General features: G+C 35.2%; 2 protein-coding genes across 5 annotated transcripts; both read right to left on the minus strand.

The window, feature by feature from the left end:
* Positions 1–1,190: 1,190 nt before the first annotated feature.
* Positions 1,191–2,714, minus strand: LOC132047171 (peroxidase 31). Its single transcript, XM_059438094.1, has one exon. It carries the CDS (start codon positions 2,521–2,523, stop codon positions 1,561–1,563), a length of 963 nt encoding a protein of 320 aa, XP_059294077.1. The 5' UTR covers positions 2,524–2,714; the 3' UTR covers positions 1,191–1,560.
* A 4,650-nt stretch (positions 2,715–7,364) lies between these two features.
* On the minus strand, positions 7,365–11,157 carry LOC132047172 (mediator of RNA polymerase II transcription subunit 4-like). 4 transcript variants are annotated; one of them, XR_009412812.1, is made up of 3 exons: positions 10,970–11,155; positions 8,842–10,186; positions 7,365–7,700 (listed from the first exon to the last, which is right to left on the minus strand). XR_009412812.1 is itself a non-coding variant. In XM_059438096.1 (3 exons), the coding sequence occupies exon 3, from the start codon at positions 10,161–10,163 to the stop codon at positions 8,973–8,975; it is 1,191 nt and encodes a 396-aa protein (XP_059294079.1). In that variant the 5' UTR covers positions 10,164–10,186; positions 10,623–10,810; positions 10,970–11,157; the 3' UTR covers positions 8,532–8,972. The 4 variants fall into 4 exon arrangements, 2 of the variants coding, with proteins under 2 accessions (XP_059294079.1, XP_059294078.1); XR_009412813.1 differs by lacking the exon at positions 7,365–7,700 and adding an exon at positions 8,003–8,261; XM_059438096.1 differs by lacking the exon at positions 7,365–7,700 and adding an exon at positions 10,623–10,810 and having other exon boundaries at positions 8,532–10,186; positions 10,970–11,157.
* Positions 11,158–11,555: the final 398 nt, after the last annotated feature.

The following is an 11,555-nucleotide window of genomic DNA, read 5'->3' on the forward strand; positions in this document are numbered from 1 at the left end:
TCTTTTCTCTTTTTGAATGTTCTTATGCAGTTTAAGAGTTTAGACCTCTATATTAGAAGATGAACTATTTATGCATCCTAATTTTGTGTATTATATTTGCTTAGATTGGCATTCAAAAAGTCACATATGACAGACAATTGGTCAAAACTTCTCATGGCTCGACAGTGGAAAAATGTTTCTTGATTATTAATCTGATGAGGAAAGTTTTAATGATTGGGGCAGAACCCAGACAATAGGGCGGAGATGACGGAACCGTAATTGAATGGCAATAATTCTCGTTCATTTATGCTGTTTTTATTTAATTAAAGTATTCCGATATAACAAAGCATAATGGAATACACATTATAGTCAGCAAAATCAAGACCTAACGCTTCCATTTATATATACCTTCTTCTATTTCATTTGAAGTAGCATACTTTAAGTTGTCATGTTCTTGCCAAATGAAGATGGATCAAACGGGTCATGTCCCAAGCCATCCAGACTTGTGTTCGATTCAAAATGAGAGTTCGAGCCTAGATTGATCAAATTCAGAACTCAACGCGCCCAAAATGTCTCAACATCTCATCCTTTTTTTATTTTTTATGTTGCTCATCAAAAAGAAAAAAAGTGAAAACTTACGTATTTTCCTATAATTTTTCCAACTTCTGAGTTTATATAATTCTTAATCTCCAAATTTAATTTTGTATGTTTAGATTTGAGTTATATTTTATATAAGTTGGATTACACTATTTTGACCCAATGATTTGATGACTTAGTTTTGGGTTCAATCCATCGAATCAACGAACAGGTTATAATACAATTTATTTAAACTAGTTTTGGGTTCAATCCATCGAATCAACAAACAGGTTATAATACAATTTCTTTAAACTTTGACTTAGCGACTTAACAAAATTGATTTGATTTTGACACCTCTTCCAAGAATCAATACCAAAGCACGTTATGTATCTCTAGCTTATTATTCATTTGGTTAGTGCCAGGTTAACTTGAGTTGGCCATGCCCCAGTAATAATCTGTGACAAAGGAGACACCCACCGGAAAGAAAGATCCCACCTTTTTGAACACTTGCACTCCAACTATAAAGCAACAAAACAATCCATCAATCAAGCATCTTGAACTGAAAAGGAAACATTTGCACACTAATTTCAAAAGTTGCAAACTGGAAATATATCATCCTAGCTGCAAAACAAAAGTGAAAAAGTTGCAAACTTTATTTACGGTTTCATTTCTTATTGAATCAAATTTGAGGAACAAACAACCTCGTACGTGCATCTCACCTGAATCAAATCAATGATTCAGTTTCATTATACACCATTCCAATATAATGTAGTAGTTCACACTAATCACAAGTAGTAGTTTCCCTCGAATACAATACAGACTCCAATGAGCAATTTAGCAGAACTCAGGGCAAAAAACAGAACTATAGGAGAGCTTTCTGATCTAAATAAATGATAAAAACATTGTATACATATTATAAGTTTCATCTTGTAAGTGATTAAATGCAAAAACAAATTCGAACCCAAAAAACATAAGATAATTAATCAACAACCCCTCTCAATTAATTCAATTGTTGAAAGCATCACACCTGTGCCTGATCTCACCATGTTTGCCAAATTTAACACCATGCTCACTTAACTTCTGCATAGCTGAACCAAACGCCTTAAAAAACACATTTTGATCTCTAATATACTCTTCAACAAAAATCTTCGTCCTCGGATCTGAAAACAAACCCCTATCTGAAGACAACAAACCCAAACCCTTAGGCAAGTTCTGATAATACATATTATCAAACTTATTAGGACTCATTACATCATTAAACACAGACAACGTTGGATCTTTCTGATAATTACCACAAGCATTTCTTAAAGCTTGAGCAAATCGAGGATTATACGAAGGGTCAGATAGATTTGAGCTGAATTCTTTACAATGTGAGAAACCAATTGTGTGAGCACCAGATAATGCAACCATTTCTTGAACTGTAAACCCTTTAGATTCAAAAATCTTAATCATTTGATCCATTGGCATTGTGGGTCGGGGCAAATTTCCTTCAACAGAATCAGCTTTAGAAACAAAAGAATCTTTACGGCCCAATTTAACTTGATAAAACGGGCCCCCAGTTTGGACAACAAGGTTACGAGCAGCAACAGCAAGTATGTCTGAACAAGAGACAACACCTGGACACGTGAGTTCAAGCGCGGTTTTGGCGCGTGTGATTACATCAAACCCATCACCAGGTAGAGATAAGTTGATTTCAGCGTCACGTTCAGCTTTGTTAAATGGTGTGGATGATATTAAGACGGAACTGTCACAACCGCCGACGAAACAGTCGTGGAAGAAGAGACGGAGAGTGGCGGCAGCGGTGGTGGGGGAAGTGATCTGTTTGTTTGTAGTTGTTTCTTGCATTATTTGTTCGAATCTTGGACATGATTTAGTGTAATAAGCAGTGTTGAGTGGTGAATGGGGGTTGGATAATGATGGCGTTAAAAAAGCAGAGAAGAAAAGGAAAAGCAGAACTGTTAAACCCATTATACAGTTTCTTGGCTTTCTGCTAAGCTATTTTTGATGCTCAACTCACTTGGGTTTGAGTTGAGTAGGTTAGAGAGAGAGAGGGAAGGGAAAGTGGAGGTTTTTTGGGTTTTGAGAAAATGGCTAAAAAGGGAGAGGGAGATAGGTAATGGGAGCAGCTGAGAAGTGTGGATTTGGGGATGGGAAATAATAGCTGGAGGGCTTCAATGGGGACTTCATATTTTTCACCTCTCTTCATTCAATGATCTGTTATTTTATTTTGTTTTTAATGAGACATGTTCTACTTTGAATTTCTTCCATAATTCTAAGTGCTTTTCTGTTTACAACTCAGCATTAGGTACATTTGAAAAAGGATTATTAACATCCAAACATTGTCGTGGAGTAAGTAAATAAATACTACTCCTATTACTTATTCATTCTAAACTAGAAGCCTTAAGTTTGAGCTTTGAAAATGAAATTGATTTTTACAGAAAGTGCTTCTAAAACAAATACCGGACATTAAAAGCTGAAAAACAAAGAGAAAAAGTCTACTAAATAGATGTTTTCAAAACCTTTTCTTAAGGTACATGAGTAAATGTTGTTAGCAAACTCCACTGTAGTGGATTAATTTAATCTATCAGTATTGAGGTAAATAAATTTAAGCTAAAAAGTTTTGTAAAAAAATGTCTTAGAAAGTCTCCTAAATAAGGAGCAAGAACGAAAATGGAAGGATAAAATATCCATCAAAGAAATGATATTCTTATACGTGAGTGAGGCAAAAGGAATATGGACAAAGCCACAAAGGAAGGGAAATTAGTGAAGTTTTTAGCAGACTGTCACATGAGTAAAATTTGTCAAGAGTATCCTATGAGGAAAGTAATATGGGGACACGCGCCATTACATGAACCACCAATCACGGGAAGTGAGTCGCTAGAAACATGGGTCCACATGGGAACCCGATACTCTGCATTGACCCGTCGGTGCGTTATATTTGGGTTCTTGTTTTTTGGACTTGATGAGATGGCAATTTTCAAGGACCAGCTAATTCAATATACTTAACAATTAAAGAAATAAAATAAATATTAAGTTGGACATGATAGGGTATTTGATCAATTTCCGACGCTACAACCGAACTTAAAACGTTTGGACATAAGTTGGTTCAAATTTGAAAAAGATAATATTTAAAGTTGAAAAATGGTCATCAAATATTTGAGTCAAGACGCTACACGTTACATTTTATGTAGATGTATTACTTTTACTGTTTCAATTTATATGACATAGTTTAACTCGTATAAAATTTAAGAAAAAATGAAGAATTTTGTAACTTGCAGTTTCAAATGTATCATTTTGTGTGATTCTAAAAAATTTAAACTTGTGATTGTAAATATTACATAAAATTTGTTTGATTATATAACTTCTTATTAAAATAAATTGAAAAGCTTAAAGTTAAATATTTTGCAAATATATAAATTTATCATTCTTTCGAGAACAGATTAATAAGAAAATAATGTCATTTAAAATTACAACAGAGGGAGAAATATTAAGGAAGTCAATTTTAACTATGATTTTTCTCAAATTCTTTTAAAAGTTTTGAGTTATATACAATGTTGACTGGTTTGGTTTTTTCAAATATAGTTTAAGTAAAATTTGAAGAATTTATACTCGAGTTCAAACAAAAACTAGGTGTTTCGGCCTCATGTTTTGAATCTCTTCACATAAATTAGGAGTGAAAGAGTATCAACCAAAATGTACCTTGTAATTTTAATCAAAATTCACTTAATTTGATTTTGAACATATAAATTTCATGTCAAATATTTTAGGGTTTAGCATGGAGGGGTACTGGGACAAGGTGAGGATGGGGATGCGTGTCATTAGCAGAACGTAATCCAAGGGTTAAAGCTCTAATTGAAGTTGATGAACATGTGATTTGTGACTTTCAAGTTGTACTATATTTCAGAAATTTCTGAAAAGAACAACCAATTCTTAAAAATGAATTTTCTTTTTTGGGCAAATACGGGACAGAGTATACATAAGAGGAGTATTAAGAACGGACTTGGCGGCGTATGTTGTACCCTTTAATCACATGATCTTATAATGGCCTTGTCCACTTTAATAATTGAGCTTCCTAATCATTTTTCAAAGTTTCATACATTATTTATTTTGTTTTGGGGTTGGGAGTCGGAAGCTTTATTTGCTGTGACATTATTATTCAATTTCTTTAATAAGTAGTCCTTTAGGGGAGAGAGAAGGTTTTTCGTTGGTCTGAAGTTTTTTTTTACCTATCCAGACAGTGTAGGTTTTCAACGTGGGTGTCAATTGACACTTCTTTGCACATGCTCTGTCATTGCAATGATCTATTCCCATGAAATTTCAAAAATTATCAGAGCTTGTCCGCCAAGGTTATAAACTCATTGAATACATCAGTCGCGCGTGCTCAGACCTTTTATTGCTTCAAACTTTCACGGCCTAAAAGGCCGTAGTCACCTAAAATAATAGTGGAATGGATCTATGATATTCCACCTTAACTAGATATTTTGAGTTCAACAACAACAACAACAACAATAGGTGAAAACATGACGACGTTAGCACTGACTCCTACCAAGGTAAAAATTAAAAATTCATAAAAAAAACTTTTCATTAATAGGCCTTATGCGACGTGACTTCGAATTATCGCAACTCTCATATTCCCTCTCTCTTCCTTTATTAAGGAAACGAAAAACATAATTTGTCTTCTCCTCCCTATTTTCCTCCTTTATTGTGGAAAAAGGAAAAAACGTAATTAGTTTTTCCTCCTCCCTTTTTGTTTGGCCCCCTATTGTCGATTAAATTAAATATCATCGGTGTAGGAGCGAAAAGCCAATTATATCACCGAATTATAGTTTGGGTGGCTCTTAGTAGTTTTTCTTCTGTACATTTGTAAGTAGTGCCGAAAAAGAATGTGCCACTCCATTATTGTTGCAGATCAGTTCGGCTGATAAGCTCCAACTTATTCATAGCGTATTTAAATGACCTTATTATTGTACCTTCTTTCCTCTTTTCTTAATTGCCATAAATCTTAATCGACTACTCCCTCCGTCCCGTGGCACTATCTGACTATCAGATTATTTCACAAGTTTAAGCAAAATAATAAGACTTTTGAGATTTATGGTCTAAAACAATCTTCAGATATTTATGTGACCATAAATTATTTCACAAAAGTGAAAGGATAATTCTATAATTAAGTCGTTTCTAATTATAAAAATGTGATATACATAGTAAAAAAAAATGATCTCTTATGACTACTTATACATTGAATAGCAGAAAATGGTCTTTTCAGAAGAAAAGTGTGCCACATAAATTAGGACGAAGAGAGTAGTATTGTTAACAAAGTGGAAAGAAATGAATATTAGCGCAATAAGTGGCACAAGCAAGATTTCTAATAAGGAAATTCAACAATATTTTCTCAATATGTTTAACTCCTAGAAATTCAAAATTATACCAATTCTCTTTTTCTCTATACATGTAGTTTTTGACAATGTGAATTTTTTTTTAAAAAAAATATTAAAAATTAGATGTGTTGCGTTGAAGGGGGATAACAGACAAGTCTTGGGGATAGGACGATAGGGAAAAAAAGAAGCTGGTCCCATGCCATGAGAGAACGAAACGTCCAGTTTCGTATTGATGACAGTTATCTAACAGCTCATGCACGGTTTTCTCTTATTGACAGCTACACATCTTGCTTGTCTCATTCTCCTTTTACTCATAAAATTTCCTCATCTTGAATTAAGTTCAGATACCTTTCTGTTTGTTTTCTTAAAATCCGAATACGTACAACTAAAAGAATTATTAAATACTATAAAATTTTAAAAATATAAAAATTAAATATTATTTCAGCAATATATTTGAAAAAAAAAATCAATATAACATAAGTAGATCACTAAATTGATAAGATATAAACTATTTAATATAGTATATATTTGATAACAATTTATAATGTATCTAAACTACAGACTCAAACAAGATTTGATTGAAAAGCTAATCGTTGGAGACCTCTCTCCCTCTTGCTCACCCCTCTCTTTCTTCCTCATCTTCTCCTCTTATACTCCACATACCCAACAAAATTTAAGAATGAAAAAAGTCAATATTCCATCATAAATTAAGAGAACAAATAGTAAAGAGAAGAGAATCAAAATCATGGAAAGTCAACGAATCACAATTTGCCATGATTTTTCATCCGTGGTATTCTTTATCAGACCCAAAAATATATATATTCATGGTATTCTTTAACTTCAGTGGTAATATTTAACTCACATAAAAGAAATTGTCTTTTCACTGGAAGAAACAAAAAACACGGACTCCAATGAGCATATGAATCTATGTTGTCTTATTCTTCCAGATAGCAGCAATAGAGTTGTGGGTTGTGGAAGAATTCAGGTTGGGTTTGTGGAAGAAAGTGTTAGTTGTTAATACAGAGTTGAGAAATTGATGTCTGAATGGTTATAAGACTTCCTCACAGATCTGAGCGAATCAGACCTCTTAAGATCCAATAAATGGTAAAAAAATTTAAAAAACAAATGCACTTAATCTGTTGAAACAAACAAATGAGGCCTTAGTCCCTTTATTTTAACCACACCAAAAGCCAATAGTACTACTATAATTTTGTTGAGATACAAGTACATTATTGTATCTTGTAGCAGTCCTTCAAACAAACTAAGGTTAAGAAGAGTATGAAACTATGTCTTGCTTTTCCCCCGGGTACAAGCACATTGTATGTTGCAGAAGGATACTATATTTTAGACTTGTAGTAGTCAGCAAGAAGTCAATTTAATTTCTTTTGAGAGTTTTGACTAGTTAAAAATCATTACTCAAGTGCCTGTAACACGTTATTCTGAGAACTCGCTACGTAGTTATCTTAATTGGTCAAAAGAATTGATTACAAGCAGAATGATAGAATCAATTTTTTGTCTATCACACTTCTATTTCTTTTAATAACTTTTTAATTACATAGAGGATCGAGAGAAGGGAAGGGACTGTAAGCGTTGGCATCACATCTTTTAGTTTAAGATTTGATAATCCCCAAACACACTTCAAAATTGATGGCTTAGTCTAACTGAACATAGAACTAGCTTGTTTAACCTGTCCATCAATTCCGATTTCTTCTAGCTGTATCCTTGCTTGAAGGTGATCCATAATACTACACTCTTGCGACGTTCAAGCACCTGCTCATAGTGATTAATCAAGAAAGATGTCTTTGGCCCTGGGTATAGGCTCTAAACAAAATTCCCGAACTGATTCAGGTTTCTCAAAACAAGAATTCTGACTCTGTGCACGGCATAAATGTACAATATGACTTGTAAATACAAAAGGAACAGAATCAGCAAAGCTGTTATCAGATTGATTGTCTATCTGTGGGCTGGATCTTAGTTTGAGACTAAGCGTAAAAAACATGAATTCCATGTCTGACATTCTAATATGACTTGTTGGAAACCATCATCACCAAGAGGAGCGAACCAAAAGTGAAGCAGAATGCGCAAATTATTACCAATATGACTAAAACAAACTTGGCTTCCTAAAGCCTAAATTTATCACATCAAATTAAAGGCATCAGAAAAAGGAATCCCTACTGGTCCTATTGAATTTTAAGTTCACTATCTGGATATCTGCTAGCTCCGACAGATATTTTTTTTCCTGATAACAGTAATTCCATGCCACCTAGCACACAGCTCAATTGTTCCATCAGTCACTTGCCACCTCCCACTCGCACCCGATACCGAGTAACTCTGTCCACCAAAGTTCAGATAAATGGGAATAAATCACTCAATGTTAGTTTAAACCTCCGAGATTTGAACCTGAGACCTCATGGTTTTCACCCCCACTACACTGACTACTAGGCCACACCATTGAGTTCTTGTCAACTCCGATAGAATCAATGTTGAAGATGCATTACTTTTGTTTTGTCTTCAAATATAAACTTGGAATAACAGAATGATCTTACTCTTCGGAGCGCAGAACGGAGAGCAGAATCATGACAGCTTTTACAGGTTAACTGGTATAAACAAAGAAAGAAACATTTTTTATTTTCCAACTGAAGAGAAGCTCATAGTTTGATCTTGACTCCACAGAAAACTGTTGGGATGAAATATGGCACATAGTTAGCAGGGAAGAGTTTGTTGAGACCCATATAGTTCCTGTTACTAACATTCTACCCTAGCTCTCTTTCTTTCTTGGGGACATCATTTTCAACAGGCATATCGAAACTTATAAAGAACCTAAACAACACATGCAGTAGAGAAAGCTAAAGACCTTGAAATTGAAACTAAAATGGCCCCCAATTTTGCACACAGAAGAGAGCAAGGGTACCTGTTGTTTGAGAGAAGAGAAGTCATCCAATAGTGAGGCAAATAAGAGAAAACGCTGCTCTGTGCAAGGAGAAGTAAGTATCAAGGTGCACATGCTGAACCTTTATTAGATACTCAAAACAGCTAACCACATCAATCTTCACTATCAGAGCTGGCGTCATCAGAACTATACTCGCTACTATCATCCTCAATATCAAGCTGCACATGCCGAACCTGTATTGGCTCGGGCATTCTTGGCAGTCCTGGAGGAGGTACTGGTCGTGCTGGTGCCTCCTCGACCTTTTGAAGTGGAAGAGAATCCACTGGAGGAAGAGCAACTGGATCGCCAGGCTTCCACCCAGGTGGAGGAAGTGGGAGATCAGTCGGCAACTCAACAGGCATACCAGGTTTCCAACCAGGTGGAGGGAGGAGGCCCTGAATTGCTGAAAGATTGGCAAGTGGGTTGCTTTCTGCAGGAGGTTCAATGAGTGGCTCCAAAATATTTTCTTTGCCTTCATCTGTTTTAGGTAAACCAATATCAAGATCAGCAAAATTATATAATTGAGATGCACGCATTTGCTCGTCCTGTGGGGCCGGTGGGAGTGCTCCCCGAAGAGGAGCCTGTCCACCACCAAATTCAGGTGGTGCAAAAGTAGTGTAGCTTATCCTATGAGCATATGACAATATGTCGGATAATTTCAACTGAGTTGCCACAGTTGTTACTGAAGATTCTTCAGTATCATTTTCCAACTTGGCCCGTTTGGGACGACGATAATCGGAGTAATCATCAACAAGATTGTCAAGAACACGCTCAGCTCCTTTGAGTTTGTTGGCAAAAGCAAGAATTGCAGAATCATTTGACCTAATTTCACGGGTGACTTTGTGCTTCTCATCTTGAAGATCAAGAATTTCTTGTAGTTCGGCAACTGCTTCAAACAGCTGTGTCTGGAGAGAAGTAAACACAGAGAGGATTTCTTTTGAGGATGACGGGCAGGAACCTTGTGGAGCCGGTCCCGCCGAAGGCAGAAATGAAGGAAGAGAGCCACGAAAAGCACTAAGCCAATGGGACCGGTTAGGTGAGACTTCAAAGAGTCTTGAAGAAAGAGATGCCATTTGAATGAGAAGAGACTGAGCTCTAGAGAGAGGTGGGAGAAGAGGAAGTAGCGTTGATGAGGTGGTAGTGGTAGTCAATACATTTGTCTGTTGATTGGATTGAGGAGTTTGCGACACTTGCGAGGAGAACTTAGGAGGAGGGGCTGGGTTTTGTACAGAAGGTGAACCGGGAGTTGGCAGGCCCAGCCGGGCAGGCGATTGCAAAAGTTGGTGTTGAACATTCTGTATCATCTTCAAAGACCCCGGTTGAAAAACTAGAAGAGGTGAAAAAACATGGTCAGTAAACAACTTTAGCAATGAAAAACAGTAATACTAAACTACAGAAAGAACAGCATTGTTTAATTGCCCTCCAAGGAGAGAGAGAGTTAGAGAGGGATAAGCACACACACATATGAAAGAGGAGAAAAGACTTCCAAAATTCAAACTTTTAGGTTAATATACTGAACATGCAAATTTTTTTATATAGCAAATATATAATGATTCAATTAGCCTGAAACAGAGAATTTAGGACGATATAAAGGACAAGCAGAAATAATATAATAAACAGCAGCGAAGCCAGGAATTTCGCTAAGGGTGTTCAAGATTTAATATATATCCATAAAAAGTACTTTATAAAATATATATATATATATAGAAAAAGTAACATAGCATTATTTAGTATAAGTTTCCGATAAAGGGTGTTCAACTAACCACTGGTTGGTCTATGTAGCTACGCCTCCGATAATAAAACAATTGGAGACCATCGACTGGCAGTAATCAGAAGCAACAGCAGAATGGAAAGTGATGTTGTAATATGCTCCAAAAACAAGTAAAATTTTCAGTATCAACATTCAATTTCCTAAGAAACAAGCGTAAGATTCAATTTCTGGAATCTGTATCTGTTACAAATTACAATGAATATTTATCATTACCATCAAATTTCAATTACTTCTTGCTCTCAAACCAATATAACTTAATGCCCATCAAAACAAGAATTAAGGCATTTCAAAGGCAAATAAAATAAGTAAAAACCATACATCTTTAATAATAGGGCGTACCTTCGTTTGTTGAAGAAAGCTTCTTTCAGATCGAACACAGACGAGAGAGATCTCAAGGACAGTATGATTTGAGGAATGATATGGGTCAAGCTTGGAACGGGTTGAGTCGGGCCCAAATTAACCCATTACCGATACTAATATTTACACAAATAGCCGATCAAATTCACTATTTACTTTTTTAGCCTATTTGGATTAATAGACATCTTTTTTTTTTTTTTTTTAAACCCGTTAATTCTGCAGTATAATCCTATTTGGTAATATATAGGGCAATTTGCACGATCAATTTTTTTTTTTTTTTTTTGACGAAGAAAGCTTGTTCAAAACTCCAAAACCTCGTATTTTCGGCCACCTTTTTAAGCAAAGGCTAAAAATTAAAGACCAGCAATTTGAGGGACAAATATTAAAGACCACCCCAAAAGAAGGGCCAATCCGCGCAAAAAAATGAAATATATACTTCGGTAAATATTTTCTATATATTTTCTTGTTATGGGAAAAAATATGTGAAATGTGGAAGTAAAGCACAAAATATGTTGGAAATAATATACTGTATTTGAGAAATGAAATACTACTATAGAAAGGGTAATGT

This window comes from Lycium ferocissimum, chromosome 2, assembly GCF_029784015.1.
Source record: "Lycium ferocissimum isolate CSIRO_LF1 chromosome 2, AGI_CSIRO_Lferr_CH_V1, whole genome shotgun sequence".
Classification (NCBI taxonomy): Eukaryota; Viridiplantae; Streptophyta; class Magnoliopsida; order Solanales; family Solanaceae; genus Lycium; species Lycium ferocissimum.